This window comes from Coccinella septempunctata, chromosome 5, assembly GCF_907165205.1.
Source record: "Coccinella septempunctata chromosome 5, icCocSept1.1, whole genome shotgun sequence".
Taxonomy (NCBI): Eukaryota; Metazoa; Arthropoda; class Insecta; order Coleoptera; family Coccinellidae; genus Coccinella; species Coccinella septempunctata.
Window position 1 is genome coordinate 30181730 of NC_058193.1, and position 17017 is coordinate 30198746.

A 17017-nucleotide genomic window follows, 5' to 3' on the forward strand; every position below is an offset into this window, starting at 1 on the left:
CGTTGCTTAATAGATGGCACTCGAGTAGGTTCTTAATAATACTCAAAAGCTCCTACTAGAATTTAACTAGGGTCCGTCATTATAACCGTTTTCCATCGGAATGGAAGTTGTGTTACTCTGACGAGGTCAAATGAGGGCGAAATCATGGTCGGCATCGACTCTTCTTCTTCGGGACATTGTTTTCGTCGTAAAAGAAATTTTATCTTACAATTGGTTGTATGCATGGAATGAAATGAATTTCGGAATATAGTTTTTCATTTATTTCATGAATCTTTTTCGAGCACAAGATATCACCCACGATATCACAGCTTTTTCATTACGTACAATAAAAATACCAAAAATTCAAAGAACCCAAACCTTTTGAGACTAAGTAAGACGCAATCATATGAATATTTGAACTTTCTGTAAAATAAAAGTATTCTTATTTTCTCGTATAATACGCCGTTCTCGAGTAAAATTGAAAAGTATTCGTGAAATTTTAAAAATTGGGTACTTTGGCTGAATACAACTCTGTTTGAAAGATCCACAGGTGTGTAGTGTCACAGATTTAGCTAGTTATTCTGAAGGTAATTTCGTTTTTCCAGTGGTGTCACAGCTCATTATGAAAACCCAAAAATCCTATATCTTTGTATCAGTGCCGAATCGGAAAAAATGTTATAGGAAAAAAGTGTTTCTTTTGAGCTCAAGGATATACTGTTAAAATATTTGTTCTAGTTAAAGTATCACCCTGTATGGATAATAATGAAGAATGGAAGATATATTGCAAAAATTTCTGCTAAAGAATTCCAAAAATGTAAGTGATTCCAAGACTGAAATATATGGAATCTATGCTAATTAGTTTGGAGCGAATGTCTTTTCGAGTGTCCCCTGTATGTAATCACCACATGTCGAAACAGATAACTAAAGGGGTATTCTTCATCTGATAACATCGTTTATTTATAAACTTTGGTTCCCTTTCGATTCAAATCTTATGAGTGTGTCCTGGGGGGCTTTACCTATTTGTATACCTAATAATTATTTATGCCCAATGTCCTTGGAATGTGATTCTTCAATGAAGATCTAGTGAAGCAGGATAGATAACGGTAAAAGTGAAACATTATTTTGAGATGTGGATGAAATACCTTGTGTTTTTATCGTTATTTCACGATTTTTCACCTCAAGTTGAATGTGCGAAGATTCTAGGCGTATTTCATATGTGCGGCCCTAGTCATTATTTAGCTGGAAGTAGTTTGATGAGAATATTGTCAGAAAATGGACACGATGTGACGATAGTTGCAGCATTCTCTGAGAAAAACCCACCGCCAAACTATAAGCAAGTTGTTTTGACTGGACAAAACGAAAAATTGAGAGGTAAGCAAAAATGAGAAAAGAATAAAGCACCATGAAATGAGAGTCATCAAGTTTTCATAGCATGTTACTTTAAACCATTGAATACCTATCAACTTGAATTTTCAGTTTGAAGTTCATGATATTTCTTCGTAATTGCAGTCTCTATATAATCATTGAGTGAACAGAAATAGTTGCATATCTTCGTACTGTTATAATTTCTATCCAGTCTCTTTTATTGAAAATATTTACCTAGAGGCATAGCGGTGGACTATTTTCAGTAGAATTTGTTCCTCCATCGGTAAATCTGTGAAATTCATCGTGAATCTTAGATCTACCGAAAATGGAGTAGCATTCCCATAAGTTTGTTCCATCGACCCGGAAGATTCCTATCGCTGCAGAAACTCTATTGTCCGAATTTCATACCTAATCTGTATAGTAGATGAAAAATTATCAAACCATTTATGTGTTCCTAATCTAATGTTACTTTGAATATTTTTGTGCAGCTTTCAGGCCAAATTTCTTCGATAAAACCTTCACCACCTTCGACAGACCATTCGATTTCAACAAAATGAGCATTTCTCTCATAGAAGACATGTTCAATCACACGGAATTCCGTAAATTCATGGGTTCGAACCAAACCTTCGACGTTGTAATCGTTGAAGAATTTCAATCGGAAGCTGTAAAATATCTCGCGCATCATTTCAAAGCCCCCTTGATAATTTACTCGTCGATGGATACGAACGAGTGGACCAACCCTTATCTGGGCAATCCGGATTCTCCAGCTTACATACCAAACGTTTTCCACAAGTTCTCCTGCCAAATGTCGTTTTTCGAACGAGTCCACAACACCTTCTATTACGTTTACAGCAATTTGGTCAGGGTTTTGATCAATATCCCGATGCATAATAGACTGGTCCAAAAGTATTTCCCTGGGGCACCCGACATCGACGACATTATTTACAACGTGTCTTTAGCACTATTGAATTCCGATGTCAGCATTCACACTCCAGTACCTAAGGTACCAAGTATGGTCAACATAGGGGGTTTCCACTTAAAGGAACCAAAACCACTTCCAGAAGACCTCCAGACTATCTTAAATGATACAAAGGATGGCATCATATACTTCAGCTTGGGATCCACCTTGAAAAGTTCCATGATGCCGAAGGAAAAGTTGGAATTATTATTCAGGGTTTTCTCAGGATTGAAGGAAACAGTTTTGTGGAAATATGAAGAGGATAACTTGACAGGAAAACCTCCAAACGTCATCACGAGGAAATGGTTTCCTCAGAGTGATATTTTGGGTAAATTCATCCCAGATACAAGAATTTCTAACCATATTTACAGGGCTTTGATTTAAGCACACAAAAATGTGAAACTGTTCATCAATCATGGTGGTATTTTTGGTATTATGGAAGCAATATATCACGGAATACCCATGCTATCATTTCCTGTATTTGCTGAACAGAATATGAATTCTATTCGAGCTGCAACAGATGGGTATGGAATGTTTATACCTTTCAATGAATTAACCGAGGAGAAATTAGTAGTTTACTTGAGGGAAATGCTAGAAAATCCAAGGTAAACACGATAACCCAAAAGTAGGTATTTTTCTCAAATGAGTGTTTTTCCAGATACAAAGAAAACGCAATGAAAAGGTCCAAAATTATGAGAGACAAGCCCATTTCTCCGAAAGACGCTGTTAATTTCTGGGTGGATTATGTTATCAGACATAAGGGTGCGCCACACTTGAGAGTGGCATCTTTGGATCTGGAGTGGTATCAGTATTTACTTCTCGATGTTGTGTCATTTCTCTTGATATTGTCTGTGATATTCGCGTATGTTTGCAAGTTTATAATAAAATCTATCCTCATGAATGTAATGAAGAGAAAAAAGAAAATCCATTGAAAATATTTCTAAATTATTTCTATTTGATTAATATGGGGCATCCCCTAGCTCTTTTAGTGGACTTAGTCTGTCTGTGGTGGGTCAGGTAAGCGGTGTAATGGTTGTGACTTTGCAGACCAGACAAGACAATACAATTTTGGTGTGGATAGGCTCGCTGGCTATGCGGTCGTTGACAATTATGACCCGGTATAGACAAGCATTTTCGTCGATTAACATAAAATTGTTGCCTAGGGCTAACGTAAAGGATACGCACACTGAGCCACCACCGAAAAGAGTTTTCGCGTCATAAAATGTACATTACACTATTGACCTCGTTCTCGCCACACCAACTTTATCCCATCGGACTCATACAGACGAAATTGAATATAGTTAACAGGCAGTACTCCAGTTCTCATGTTCGAATGCCCAACGATATCTCAAATTGAAGCTTTGTATTCAATTCCACATTTTCTGACCAGAAACTAAAGTATAAGCCGATTTTGTACGGCGATTAAAGCTGTTCTGTTTAAAAGTGATTGTGATAAAAATATCGACTCAGTTAACTTTTGTTATCGACTATTAATTTTCGGCAGCTCTAAATTATATTGTGAAAGTATACTGGATTCCAATAAAACCCAAAGAAAATATAGTGAGAATATATTTCATTACAATTATAAAATTCAGCTGATAAAATGGAATATTCGATTGCACACATGAAAATAAAAACTGTAAAATAAATAGTACGGTCACAACATAACCTAACGTTATAACATAACCTACAGGAAGAAAGACCAATTTTTTTCAAAAACTACCTAAACTTTGAGATCTCGTGGCTAAATTACCTAATCATCCATACAAAAACGAATATAAAGCTATTAGGCACACTTTTCCATACAAAATTCATGAAAAAATATTTCGTTTTGAGCAACCTAAAACGTTACACAGCTTAAAAAATAATTTAGTCTTTTCCTCTGATGGCTTAAGAACCTATCATCATTTTATAAATATAATATGAACTTACTTGCTATAATAAAATACATCGAATGGCGTTATCCTAGGTGTAAATTCATGCAGTGTACAAATAAATTCGACATTTTCGGATTGTTCCAGTTGGTTGCAGTCTTTAAATTCATTTTGATTGTACGAAAGAATATCTGGTGAAGAGAAAGGCATCTGATGCTCTATCTTTGGCTGTATGATAGAGCATCTTCAACATTACTATTAACACTATTTGGAGCCAATCGAAAAGTTGTATGTATCGGTTTTTTATTATCAATATAACATCAACATTACTATGTAACGAAAAATTCGCCAGCTCTCTGTATATTTGAGCACTTCGGTTTTTGATCTGAGAATTCACACTCGAAGGTATTAGAGAACTAATTAATCGTTCCACACTTTAAATATCAGATTTACTTATCTCTAGTTGGGCACTGCAGGTATTTTTGAATCCAAAAAGAGAGCATTCACTTACTTAGTTACTATAGAAACTATGATCAACAAAATTAAGTACCTAAAAATCACAGTATCCAGTGATTCACTGTATAAATTAAAGCACAGATAAAATTGAGGAAACGACAAATACGTATAAGGAAAATAGATACAGCGAACAATTCCACATTAAAAAAATGTTCATGGAGTAAGTATTTTAAATAAAATATCACAAAATAAAACAGTATCATAAATAACTTTGTCTAGAAAGAAAATCGTTTCCAAATTTCTAAAACTTCAATGTTTATACAAGGTCATTTTCTTTTAACCTTACTATAAATTATACAAAAGATATTTTCATTAAATTCATTTTCAATGTGTGATGACGCTATCGCCGTCTTCATGATCATCACGGATAGAGAATATTTGTCTGAAAGCTCAAATATCTTCGAAGCTGATGTATATTACAGTGACGAAAATAAAATATTTTAGATTTTCTCATCATCCCGGATAGAACACTAAAAAAGTTGATTTAATGAAACCATTTTTTGTAGCTTTCCGTATAATGTTAAGAAAGAATGACCCAGTAATTTTCTTTAAAAGCTCTATACATAGTCGCTAAGCTGAGTATCGACAATAAATATCCTTATCCAATTTGTACATTCATTATATTCTTAAAACCTAAGCATTCAAACTGAAGTTTCTTCGTTGTCATCTGCTTTCCTAAGGAAAAAACCTCTTTTAGTTTCGCATGTGTGTCTATAGAAGGTTAGTCTTACCATTACAGTTCTAGTTGTTAATTCATTCATATTCCCAACACCAGCTATTGAAAAGTTTATTATTAATAATTATAAAACAATATAAATTAGCACAATTTTGGAACTATGACCTTCACACCGATTTTAGTTAATTATATTCCACCATATACCACTAAGGAGGAGTTTCTTGAAGAAATTTTAACCCTTTTTCGACTACTTCTAGTGAAATTTAAATTTTACTACACCTACTAAGAGCAGTTGTGTCTAATTATTATGATGACATAACTGTCGTTAGGTATTTGACCAGTTTTATTTCAGTTGTTATCTTTTCTGTCTGAGGTTCAGTAGTTTATTGAATGAATTACTCTAATATTGGTATATTAGAGTAATTCATTCAAGCACTCGATGAAATCCGATCCTTCTGATGACAATGCATTATAGAATATCTGTTAAAGAAAAAGAATGGCGACTCCAAGATGATTCTGTTCAGTATAAATTTTTCTACCAGATGTATACTTCAACATAGGTCAGACCTGAATGACAAACATTTCACACAAGATCAAAGAGTAAAATGATTTAAAGGTACGACCACCTTCAGCCCTTTGACTTTTAGTGAACTTGCTACCCAAGAAAACCCTCCTTTCATTCCCAAAAACCGAAAACTCCAATCAAACCAATAAACTTGGAAAGGACTTACTGATGAGGATCTGGATGGTGTCCGGCGTGCATCATAGATACAGGAGGCATCAGGGGAGACGGCGAACTTCTCACACTACCTCCTAACGATCCATGAAAAGAACCCAACACCGATCCAATGCGAGAACCCATTGCAGATCCGTGATAATCCATACAAGGATTGTTGGCATCATGGTGGCCTGTCTGATGCGTGGGATATATGTTGTGCATAGGGGCGTGGTCTTCTTCGGCTGTCAAAACATAATGTCAAATAAATACGTCAGTCGTCAAAAGGTTTGCTTCTTGAAAAAATAATATAATTTAAACTGATATAATGACATTTGGGTTTCATTTTATTGAATACAAACCTTCTGACATGTTTTCTGAAGGCATAAAAAGGAATACGAATCATTCAAGTGGATTTTTGATCAAATATAGATGAAAAAAATGTTAAAAAACAATGTACCTGTGTAAGGAAATAGATATTTGTCATTCATCTGATGTTTTTCCTCTATATCTGACATCCGCTCATTGTAGTCCTGGTAGTTCATATTTTCGTGTGGCATCATTTTGGGGACGTAACTGCTCTTGTAAGCCTGGTTCTTCGGATTGTAATGGTTATCATAATGTGGCCGAACCACATAGTTTTCACTCTGTAAGTGCTGTATACATGTGTCAGAAGGAACATTGGGATTAGGTAGGGGGTTTGGTGAACTAGTCTTATGACACATCTCGTTATCGGACCCCGTTTCGGCAGACCAACGACCAACTTCAGGAACTGAAAAAAAAAAAGTTGAATCCAGACTCGGTTTAAGGAAAAGTTGTTCACTTACTATTTGGACTATGCAAATAGCTTTCTGGGACGTGACTAGTCCATCTTGATCCATAATTCGGCGGCACAGAAGGGAACAGTTGTGAATTAGTCACAACGTTCAGAGATGGTGGACTACCACACCTGGATGCTACGTTTTCGGTTATATTCGGCAAATAGCCTTGTCTGTTGTCTATTCCTGAAATCATTTAATAAAATGAGCATCGATATAACCAGAGTTTGTTGAATAAAATTACGAACCTCTCATTTTATGTCGTCTATTACTAGATTCGTCATCGTCACTTGAGTGACTGGACGCTAAGTCCAAGCTTCTGCCTTCAGAACCATCTGAATCGCTATCGCTGTCTCTCCTTCTCTCTCTACCTCTATCTTCCGTCTCTTCTGGTAATTCTCTATGTTTGTGGAGTCCAGTGTCGTAGCCTCTCATATATGACGGGACGTCACTGGTGGAATTGTAATTTGAGGTGCTGGTTGAAGTATGTCTCAAGTGAGTATCACTCCTGGAAGTGAAAAATTGTGGTGAAACCATGTTTTTAGCCAGTGTACAATCAGATATACCTGTAAGGACTGGAACCTGTTTTCGTCGTTGATCTAGATGTTGTGCTAGAGTTCGAAATACCCATATTTCTTCTTTGGTCCAACCCCGAATGATAAGCAAGAGCGGATCTCTGAAAAACGTTCGTTTAAAGTCCAAGTCCGAACTGAATTTAACCGCTCTACTCACAGATTGTATGTTAATATTCTGACTACTGGTGCTGGGCATTCCTCCAACAGAATTGGTTTCCAACAAAGGCACTTTCTTTCCCATACATCTCATCAGCGATCTACGAAAGGTTATCAGAACTTGTTTTTTCAAATTGAAGCAATCTTCTCACCTTAAAAGATTCTCTCTAACACGCTCGTTGGCGAAACAGTATCCTGCTAAGGAGAAGGCAGCGTGGATCAAAACAGCAGCAGATAACGCCGGAGTGAAAAAGGGATGACGTTCTGATGCTGCCATCAAGGCCAACACCCAAGTTGATCCCATAAGAGGTAAAGCTATCACAGACACCCACAGCAACGTTCTAAAAAATAATTGGTATGAATCATTATCAGTATGAATTTTAAAACTATTCGTATATCAAAAGATGACGTTAGAAAGGTTTAAAGACCAAATCTTTTTTGGTCTTGAAACCAGTCTGATAATTGAACAACCTTACTCAACTGTGTTCCAGGCAACTCACCTCAAATTGCCGAAGCCCAGTATGTGATCCTGGATAGTGAACGCAGCTCTGATGCAGAGAGCAAGAATGATAAAATTCACAAACACCATTATGCAAATAGGCCCAACCATGCTCCAGATAATGCTTTCATAAAGAGACATCCAGCAGCTGAAACAAATTTCATGTAACACTTATCGATGCGTCAAAGACTGAATGAATTCAGAACAACCATAGTTGCTTTTGGTCTTCGGTTCCAACCACCCAGTCGATTACTTACAAATAGAAATTTCCGTATTGGTGAGCTCTAACTCCAACAGCCAAACTGACAATGACAGCTGACATAACGTAACCCATGCAATAGTAAAAACGCATTGGGCCATGATTTATATCTCTCATTTCCGTTAACATCCTGTATAAATGTATTGCATCCACAAGCATCCACGAGAAAGATGTCAACCAAAGGTAATGAAGACTTATGGCTATCAATTTGCAACAGATCTGAAAAAAAAAACAACTGAATCAAAAAGACACCATTTGAAGTTTCCCTTACTTACCTCATTGTGGACTAAAGATTTTCTTGCTTTCAAAGCCACAAAGTACAGTAATTCTACTAGAAACACGCAAAAAACCAAGTTCTTCCGTATAACGTTCGAATTCGTTTGTACTCCACGAATCAGTGCGAGAATCAAGTAGGTGGCTAAAAGAAGTGGTAAGGAGATGCTGAAGCAGCTGTAACTGGTCACATCTTCCAACAATGAGGGTTCTGGTATATACTGAAAAATTTGCCATGTTAGTACCTAGTAGGAGAATCATCCTCAAACAAGATCTCACCTCCAAATCAACGACGTCTACCAAGATAGCGAATGTTCCCAGATGATTACAAGTACAGTTAATCATCAATGGTGAGCCTTCCTCTACATCAAACCAGTTTTCCGACAACTCAGTTCTGCATCCAACCCTAGACCATTCTCCAATACTGCAAAATATTCATTCAGCACTTGATCACCTCTGGGGACCGAAACACTTACCCTCTAGCTGTCGACCAATGCACGCACTGTGGATTCGATCTTTCATTGAAGATGGTATGGCTGGAATTGAGCCAGATCTGTAAACGTATCGGTTGTTTCAGCTGTGTTCCTGAAAGACTTTTATATAGAAGTCTCTTTGTTGACATATCATCTCTCCTCTTTCGAATGTTGTAAACCAAGAACTGGGGATCGTTTTTGTGAATCTTCATGGTGCCATCTTCGGGCATTTTCTTGAACCACTCTCGTTCATCCTGAACTACATCTGGCTGTTTGAAATCTTGGAACTTCAATATATCCAATGGTAAAGGTTTAACAGCTTCCACATACTCAGGCACAAGAATATGGACAGAAATCAAAGGTGAACCAAGCGTAATGTCCACGCCCCATCGACTAACTACTGACGCATCGTAGTTCTGGGGAAATAGAAGACCGGCTTCCCTGAATTGAGCGTAGCTAACCACTGCTCCACCTTGGGGTAGGGAATGCTTAGTGACAAGCTCGTTACTCTTCAGAGGTTCTATTCCCAGCAGTTTCAACGGGACATACAGCTTCGTGTTTTGATCAAACTTGCTCTTATCCAGAATGTAATTGTTGTATTTTGGAAAAGAAACAAGAGGCCCTTGCGAACTTAGACTTTGGACATTTGGTTTCAAGAAGTCCGAGGTGTCGGGTAACACAATTTTTTCTGTTGTGTACATCTGGTTGTTCGCGTTCGGATATTCGACTTCGAAACCATATAAAGATTCCGCCGTTACTACGTCTAATCCTAAAACTAAAGGTAAAAAAATCAGTTGAGTCTAACAGTTGCATTTGGCTTCTTTTCGATACCTACCTACGTTCGGCGATATGATTTCGAAAGGGCTGGTGTATGTATCATGCTGACTTTGGGACAAGACCATGAGGTATTTTTCTATAAGAGCCACCAACTTATCAACAGGTTCGTTTGTCAATTTTTCAATCCTGAGCCAACTATCCGCATACTTCGCATCTAGTACCGTGTTCACTGAATGGACTATATTCTGGAACCCAATATGATTCGTTTATTTCAGGATGAAATTGTGCATTTTCGACAAAACTTACCCGAATGTAGTCTTTGTCTTGGCTGTGTGTCAAATTTAGCCCAAACAACCTGAATTCGTACTGCAGTAGTTCTTTCAACAAATCGAAAGTTACCAAAACGTCGGCTCCGTATAATTGTGTTGTCTTGTTCGTAGCTTTGTATAAATCTGAAGACAACTTGATGGCAACGAAGGTGTTCATATTGAGAGAACCAGATTCCAAATGGGATAGCTGTTGAATAATTTAATGATGAAGAAGCAAGCATCAAGCATGTCAGTTTGACAATTACATGAAAAAGTCGGTATTATAAAACTGAACAACATTTTTATTTCCTGATAGTTCAGTATTTCCTATAGGCTCTACAACGTGGCAATTTTTCAGGAAAAAAGTTCATCCTTGGCCTATGCCATAAAGCAATCTGCGATGAATAATTCTATTGATATATCGAGAAAAGAAAGAAGATGTATAAGCTTTTCGAAACATTGGCTTTTCAAACTCGTATACTTTTGCGATTGAACCACCCATCAAACCACTTGTTCTAGTCAGAAAATTATAGCTACAAAACATGCTGCTTGAAGTCCACGATCGCTTCTGCAGGCAATAAAAATCGTTGTCCACTGCTCAGTTGATCAAGTAAATACTGAACATGGTTTCGATCTTATATAATATGTCAAAAAAACAACTCCCACCGCAATGAGAACCTAAAAAAAATTCTTGACTAATTGACTATATTAAATACTGGCAAGTTCTACAGAATATCGAAATACTCAAGCGCCACCTAGCAGCCAACAAGGCCAACAGGAAGTTGTGGGAGATATTTCATTCTAAATCTTTAATTCAATTTTGTGATACTTTTTAGTTCGTCGAAATCGAGGCAGGAATATAATATATAGATAGCACTGTCTAAAGTTAAGAAGGCTTGTTGAAAACATATGAATCCAGTAAATTTAACTCACCTCTTCCCTGAGCAGCACGAATTTGTCGGATGTGCAGTTGAAGAGGTCTGCTTCTTGCCAGCCATTCGATTCATTATCACATTTTCTAGAAGCTCGACCCTGGGACCCCTTAGGGCATGGCTCAATAGCTTCAGCACCAAAGAGTGTTCTGGGCCACCAGATAGACTGCGAAGAACTCCTTGGACATCCATCATATATGACTAAAAAAATATTTTTCGTTGAAATAATTTCATCATTTGCTGAAAGTTATAAAGAACTAACCTTCGCAACCTTTCAAAGTGACCTCGGCGTAAGCATTCGGACAAGAATCGCATTTTTGACCAATGACACCTTCCCTACATTTACATTGGCCAGTTTCTTGATCGCATTGAGAACCGTAAGACCCTATGTGGTAACAGTCGCAAGGGGTGCACTTGGTGCTACCCTTGGGCTGGTAATGATTTTCCCTGCAGTAGCACTGTCCCGTCATCTTGTCACAGTCCGGATTGTAGCCGGCGTCTACGTCACAGTGACACGGGCCACAGACTGGATATCCCCACCAACTCGAAGGGCAGGGTTGAGCCATTTTATCTTCGCAGTATTCTCCAGAATATTCCGAGGAGTTACACTTGCATTGGTACCCTTTGGTGAACTCTAGATTTTCCACGCATTCAGCGCCATTTTCGCAAGGGTTGATGTTGCAGATTGGTTGACAAAGAGCCCCAATATAACCCCTATCGCATTCACATCTGGATTTTCCCCACTCTACTATACATTCTGCGTTGTCGGTGCATTCACTTTGGCACTCAGTCAGGACATTACAACCTTCTTGTACGTTCTCCTTCACTGTTGGTCTACTTAGAGATGTTTGATTGTTACCAATCCTTACATCTTGAATGCAGCCTGAAAAGTCTCAGGGGTTAGTTTATGACGGAAAATAGCAGACATTCACACAAATTCGTCGATCAAATTAAAATTTTCAGAATTTCAAGATATACAAAAGTGAAACAAAACTTATCACTATTCATTACCTTCCAGGTAGTTATAGCCGGCATTGAGGCTGCTGTAACTGTTGTCAGGGCCACCAATGAGGATTTTTCCTACATAAAGACCTTGGATTTTCTCGAAGAATGGTATAATCACACTGTGATCTCCATAGTCGACTGAAAGTTTTATTTCTGTACCTATCCATGTAACTTCTATATGATGCCATCGTCCATCTGATAAGACCTTAGTTTTCAATTCAAACTCTTCAGTGTTGAAGGTATACGCTAGCAAACCGTTTCTCAACTAGAAAGATTTGTAGATTTAAAACACAGAAACCACACCTCGTGTTTCAATAATGAAAAACTTACCGACAATACAGCCGAACTGTTCTGTCCCACTTGTATGGACATCAGGAAAGTATCTGCTTGAAGTGTTCTTATGGAAAGTGCGTTCAACCAGGGTAACTGAATAGGTCTAAGTAAAGGATTGAAGGATAACGTTCCGTCTCCATTGAAATGCCATGGTGAACTTATGGCTGAAAAAAGTTCGTTCAATTGATTCAGCAATGGTTCGTTAGAGAATTACCTACATTCGCTACAATCTTTGCCGCCAAAGCCTCTAGGACACACGCATTGATACATATTCCAACCGTCTCTACAGGTGCCTCCGTTCTGGCAAGGTAGTGACTTGCAGAAAGATTTCTTTTCTGGGCATCCTGATGTTGTTCCATTGTCACTGACAAAACTGAAGGAGAAATAAATTTTCGGAGGTTTTCATTTCATACCACACTAACACATTAAGATCAAGTCAAGCGACTATTTTTCGAATAGAGAATGAATTTATTTTACTTTCAACTGCTTCTCGCATCACTTCTATTCTCACCATGATCGAAGACGTATTTCCCGAAAAAAATTGGTATATGTCTAAGTCGATATAAGGACCATAATTCGTACTTACTCGTTGAGATCAATCAGTTTGTAGTCGACATAAAAGTTTGCAATGCATCCTTCAAAGTCGACGTTCTTGGTTTGAAACATCGAGGGTAAGGAAGGTAAACCACCCAATTCCAAAGGTCCAGTCAAATCGAGGAATCTATGGCACGTTTCTGTTGGAGACTCGCATCTTGGTTCCAATTCATGTTCAGCGTATGCTGCGCAATTCCATCTCTCTCCTAAATCTTCGCCATATTTCAGAGCTAATGCTGTATCACAATCATCGATGGCTAATGTCACCGTCTGCAATAAAGGTTGGAATGTAATCTTGTCACTTGATATTTCAGGACCGATTTTGACTCACCCTGTTGAAGTAATGGACTTCGACAGTGTGCCAGTTGCCATCTGAAACCCCACCAGGAATTGCTGCAGTAGCTTGAGTGCTCTTATCCCCCAGAGAAAAAGAAAACTGCACCTTCCCATTAACTATTTCCAAAGCAATGAAATCATGATGCTCATTGTATCTTCCATTATATAATAAGAGGCCGTTGAGAGACTGGGTAGCAAATCTGAAAAACACCAATGAGAAACGAAGTCCGACAAGTGTATATTCGTTGTAACTACCCCAATTTGATGTGCAAACGATGCCGTTGCTTCAAACTTGGTAAAGTGAGGAAAGAATTTTTCCCAAAGCTCCTACTTTTCAATTCACAAAATGGGGTGTACAAATCCGCTTTATTTTCCAAAGAGCAATCTTCGCAGATATCGTCTATCGTGGCTTTCCTTGAGTTGCACGTTGGATCATCCTTGCACAACTCCGCCTTACATGTCTGCTCTTCAGTATGAATTTCGCAGTTTTTACCTGAAGGAATATTCGCTCAGAAAACCGCCAAAAAACTAAACAGGCATTTGAAATTTCAAACTGATCTTACCTGAGTAATTCGTGGGGCAAACACAGGTGTAACCACCCTCCCTTATTTTACAAGTGCCGTTGTTTTGGCACGGTGAGGAATAACATAGATTCACTTCGGTATCGCACAAATAATGTTCCTTTGAACCTGAAACGGATAAATCTAATCTTTTTTCCAAGCGTGTATCTGGAAGACATAGCACAATTGAATATTTTCAACTTCAACGCACCTGTGAACCCTTCTGGACACTGACAGGTGAACGTGGTTACGGGGTAGATCGGCCTGAACAAGACGGTGTCGCTGCTGATGAACTCTGAAGCGTTACCAAACTTCAGAACGGTAAGGCAGTCTTCAAAATTTAGGCACGGTTCTCTGACACATAAATTGTCGTCGAAGGGTAGGATCTGTTGAAAGTTTTCGGAGAAGTAGTAAGAAATATCGGAGTTGTTTTTGAGGATTTACCTGAACGGTTGATAACTTGGCCAAAATAGCTCTATTCAAATAAACTTTTTCTTGTAAAAACTGCGGCATATAAAACTCTTCCCTAGGCACATCTGGTCTTCTTACGGAAAAACTAACGTTCAATATTTTGGATTGGACATCCGTATCGTCCTAGAAGAGGAGGAGATTCGTGTTTGAACAAAACCTTTCATGTATGTTCTAAATTTCTCTTCGCCATGTTCAATAAGACAAAAGGAAAAACTACATGAAGTAGTAGCATTATGTTGGAGGTTAGGCTACATTCTCAGCTAAAAACCTATACTTGGCACGAAGTTGCAAAAAATTTTAATGTCCTCTGGAGAATACTTTCTGAGATAGGTACCGAGATCTCTATTTAGATATTAATTTATCCAAAAATTTCGACACCATCAAAAATCTAAATCTATCACAGGAAATATAAAAGAACTGTCTGCAAAATTAAAACCTCTCAAACTCACCTGAATGCTAAATATAAAAATATTCTCTTTCGGGCAAGGGATTATAGCAGCCAATCCGTCGATGAAAAAATTCAATAAAGGCGACAGGAAGGCTTCTTTGGTCATCTGGTTCAACCTAACGGTGATGGAGTTGAGGAGCATCTCTTCAGTTATGAGGACCACGGATAGCTGCATGATGGCCTTGACATCATTCAGACCGTCCGATACGGACACCTCCATCGAGGCAATTTTAGGCACATTAGTGTTAAGTTGCGGCGACAGTTGTATCTGCCCGGTGCTCTCGTTCAATGCGATCAAGTTGGCGTTGTTCCCTGATAGTATTCTGTAGTAGAGCTTGTCGGAGACGTCGGCGTCGAAGGCTGGTATCCTGCCGATCGGAGCTGAGGGGAAATAGTCCTTGAAGTTGTTGAAAAGGACGTAAAAATCGTGAAGCACTGGTGCGTTGTCATTGACGTCCGTCACTATGATCTCTACATGGGCATCGTTTCTGAGCGGTGGACTGGCCGCTCTCACAATTAGGTCGAATTTTTTCTTAGGACTCTCGTAATCCAGTTCTATCATGGTGATGAGTTCTGCCTTGTCGGAGCCCGGACGTGTGATGAGGGAGAAACTTTCGCTATCTTCACCGCCGATTATAGAGTATTGCACAATGGCATTTGGGCCTTCGTCTGGGTCTTTGGCATGGATGGATCCCACAGTAGAACCTTCGAAGTAGATGAAGAAAATTGTTAAGTTTTGGTGGAACTAAAGAAATCAAAACGAGAAAAGACGATGCAACAACGCCACATTTTTCAACTTATCTAGACAATGCTCTTACCAATTGGGCTATTCTCTGGTATATAGAGAACGATCTTATCAGAGTCGAAAGCTGGAGGAGAATCATTTATATCTTCTATCCTGATGATGACAGGCACAGAGCTACTCAGCGTAGGCGATCCCCTATCTATCGCATAAGCCTCAAGTTCATATACGGCTACAGACTCCCTGTCCAACCCTTTGTTAGTTCTGATAACCCCACTTGTTGGATCGATCACAAAAGACCCTTCCTCCTGGTCCTTCTCGCTAAGTGTATAGCGTATCTTGCCATTAAGCCCAATATCGGCATCAGTAGCAGATACCTGAACCACAGATGTACCTGGAAATATCGATTAAAATATCTACAAGAAACAATTGAAGATGGACATACCCACTAAAGCATCTTCGGGAACGCTGCCAGAATAAGAGGACTGTTTGAAAACGGGATAATTATCGTTGACATCTGTTACGGTTATTTCAACGTCTGTTGTGTCGGAAAGGGCGGGAGAACCTCCATCTTTGGCTGCTATAGTTAAGAGATAACCACTTTTGATCTCGCGATCTAGGAGTTTAGTGGTTGTTATGGCACCAGTTTGGGGATTTATAGCGAATTCCGTGACTGAAGGATCTCCCAGGCCCTCGGCGAGGGAATAAGTGATTTGCGCATTCAATCCTACATCGTTGTCCGTTGCGGAAACTACAAGAACCGTTGTACCAACCGGAGCATCTTCGAACACCTATGAAACCGATAAATCATGCAACTTACATATTGTAAGAAGAGATAATAGAAGTACAGTGGCTGGTGACAGACACTCCGAACATACCTAACCCAAAAAAAAACTTACGTTAGCAGTGTATGGAGCGTTCTCAAAAACTGGTGCAAAATTGTTGGCGTCAGTGACGTTGACATAAACTGTTGCTGTATCACTTCTGCCACCAGAATCTGTGGCCGTAACGGTCAAGATATATTTTTTCTCCTGCTTGTAATCCAGAGGTTGAGCTATAGTTATTACTCCTCTACCATTTTGGGATGTAATGGCGAACCGTCCGCGAACATTGCCGTTGGTTAATTCGTAGTGAAGACGAGTGTCTTCATCGGCATCTGTTGCTGACACTGTAGTGACAGGAGTGCCCGGTGGATCGTCTTCAGCTACTACCGCTTCGTATATTTTGGGCTCGAAGGTTGGGTCGTTGTCATTGACATCTTGAACTGTTATGACAACGCTGGCGCTAGCAGATTGGGGAGGTTTTCCTTGATCAGTCGCGAAAACCTTTAAAGAATTCAATTAGAAGGTATAGGTAGGTATAATGAAGGTTCATT

The 17017-nt window shown here is 38.7% G+C and overlaps 2 protein-coding genes across 7 annotated transcripts in view; one reads left to right on the forward strand and one right to left on the reverse strand.

Annotated features, from left to right (window-relative positions):
* The first annotated feature begins 907 nt into the window (after positions 1-907).
* Positions 908-3251, forward strand: LOC123313269 (UDP-glucosyltransferase 2-like). Of its 2 annotated transcripts, XM_044898083.1 has the most exons (5): positions 908-988; positions 1023-1350; positions 1833-2630; positions 2688-2907; positions 2961-3251. In XM_044898083.1, exons 2-5 carry the CDS (start codon positions 1107-1109, stop codon positions 3232-3234), a joined length of 1536 nt encoding a protein of 511 aa, XP_044754018.1. In that variant the 5' UTR covers positions 908-988; positions 1023-1106; the 3' UTR covers positions 3235-3251. The 2 variants fall into 2 exon arrangements, with proteins under 2 accessions (XP_044754018.1, XP_044754019.1); XM_044898084.1 differs by lacking the exon at positions 2961-3251 and having other exon boundaries at positions 2674-2815.
* A 604-nt stretch (positions 3252-3855) lies between these two features.
* LOC123313270 (protocadherin-like wing polarity protein stan) overlaps positions 3856-17017 on the reverse strand; it is a 32029-nt gene continuing 18867 nt past the window's right edge. Inside the window, exons 6-37 of one of the 5 annotated variants that reach the window (XM_044898086.1) lie at positions 16542-16967; positions 16088-16433; positions 15719-16036; positions 14902-15605; positions 14426-14575; positions 14193-14367; positions 13985-14125; positions 13677-13914; positions 13417-13621; positions 13078-13355; positions 12710-12864; positions 12489-12655; positions 12165-12423; positions 11416-12036; positions 11155-11354; positions 10220-10429; positions 9972-10158; positions 9140-9911; positions 8943-9087; positions 8666-8884; positions 8389-8609; positions 8133-8279; positions 7785-7973; positions 7634-7733; positions 7468-7577; positions 7150-7409; positions 6911-7087; positions 6544-6855; positions 6446-6460; positions 6100-6328; positions 5424-5467; positions 3856-5367 (exon numbers count right to left, since the gene is read on the reverse strand). In XM_044898086.1, the coding sequence (XP_044754021.1) occupies positions 5446-5467; positions 6100-6328; positions 6446-6460; positions 6544-6855; positions 6911-7087; positions 7150-7409; positions 7468-7577; positions 7634-7733; positions 7785-7973; positions 8133-8279; positions 8389-8609; positions 8666-8884; positions 8943-9087; positions 9140-9911; positions 9972-10158; positions 10220-10429; positions 11155-11354; positions 11416-12036; positions 12165-12423; positions 12489-12655; positions 12710-12864; positions 13078-13355; positions 13417-13621; positions 13677-13914; positions 13985-14125; positions 14193-14367; positions 14426-14575; positions 14902-15605; positions 15719-16036; positions 16088-16433; positions 16542-16967 (7698 nt within the window). In that variant the 3' untranslated portion in view covers positions 3856-5367; positions 5424-5445. The remainder of the gene's footprint in view (positions 5368-5423; positions 5468-6099; positions 6329-6445; positions 6461-6543; positions 6856-6910; positions 7088-7149; positions 7410-7467; positions 7578-7633; positions 7734-7784; positions 7974-8132; positions 8280-8388; positions 8610-8665; positions 8885-8942; positions 9088-9139; positions 9912-9971; positions 10159-10219; positions 10430-11154; positions 11355-11415; positions 12037-12164; positions 12424-12488; positions 12656-12709; positions 12865-13077; positions 13356-13416; positions 13622-13676; positions 13915-13984; positions 14126-14192; positions 14368-14425; positions 14576-14901; positions 15606-15718; positions 16037-16087; positions 16434-16541; positions 16968-17017) is intronic. The other 4 variants (XM_044898088.1, XM_044898085.1, XM_044898090.1 and 1 more) reach the window with 4 other exon arrangements.

Excerpts from the sequence above, each read along its gene's own strand:
- LOC123313269 (XM_044898083.1), top strand. The coding sequence starts at position 1,107 with ATGTGGATGAAATACCTTGTGTTTTTATCGTTATTTCACGATTTTTCA. Across the intron at positions 1,351-1,832 it reads ACAAAACGAAAAATTGAGAG|CTTTCAGGCCAAATTTCTTC; the intron begins GTAAGCAAAAAT and ends ATTTTTGTGCAG. Across the intron at positions 2,631-2,687 it reads TCCTCAGAGTGATATTTTGG|CACACAAAAATGTGAAACTG; the intron begins GTAAATTCATCC and ends CTTTGATTTAAG.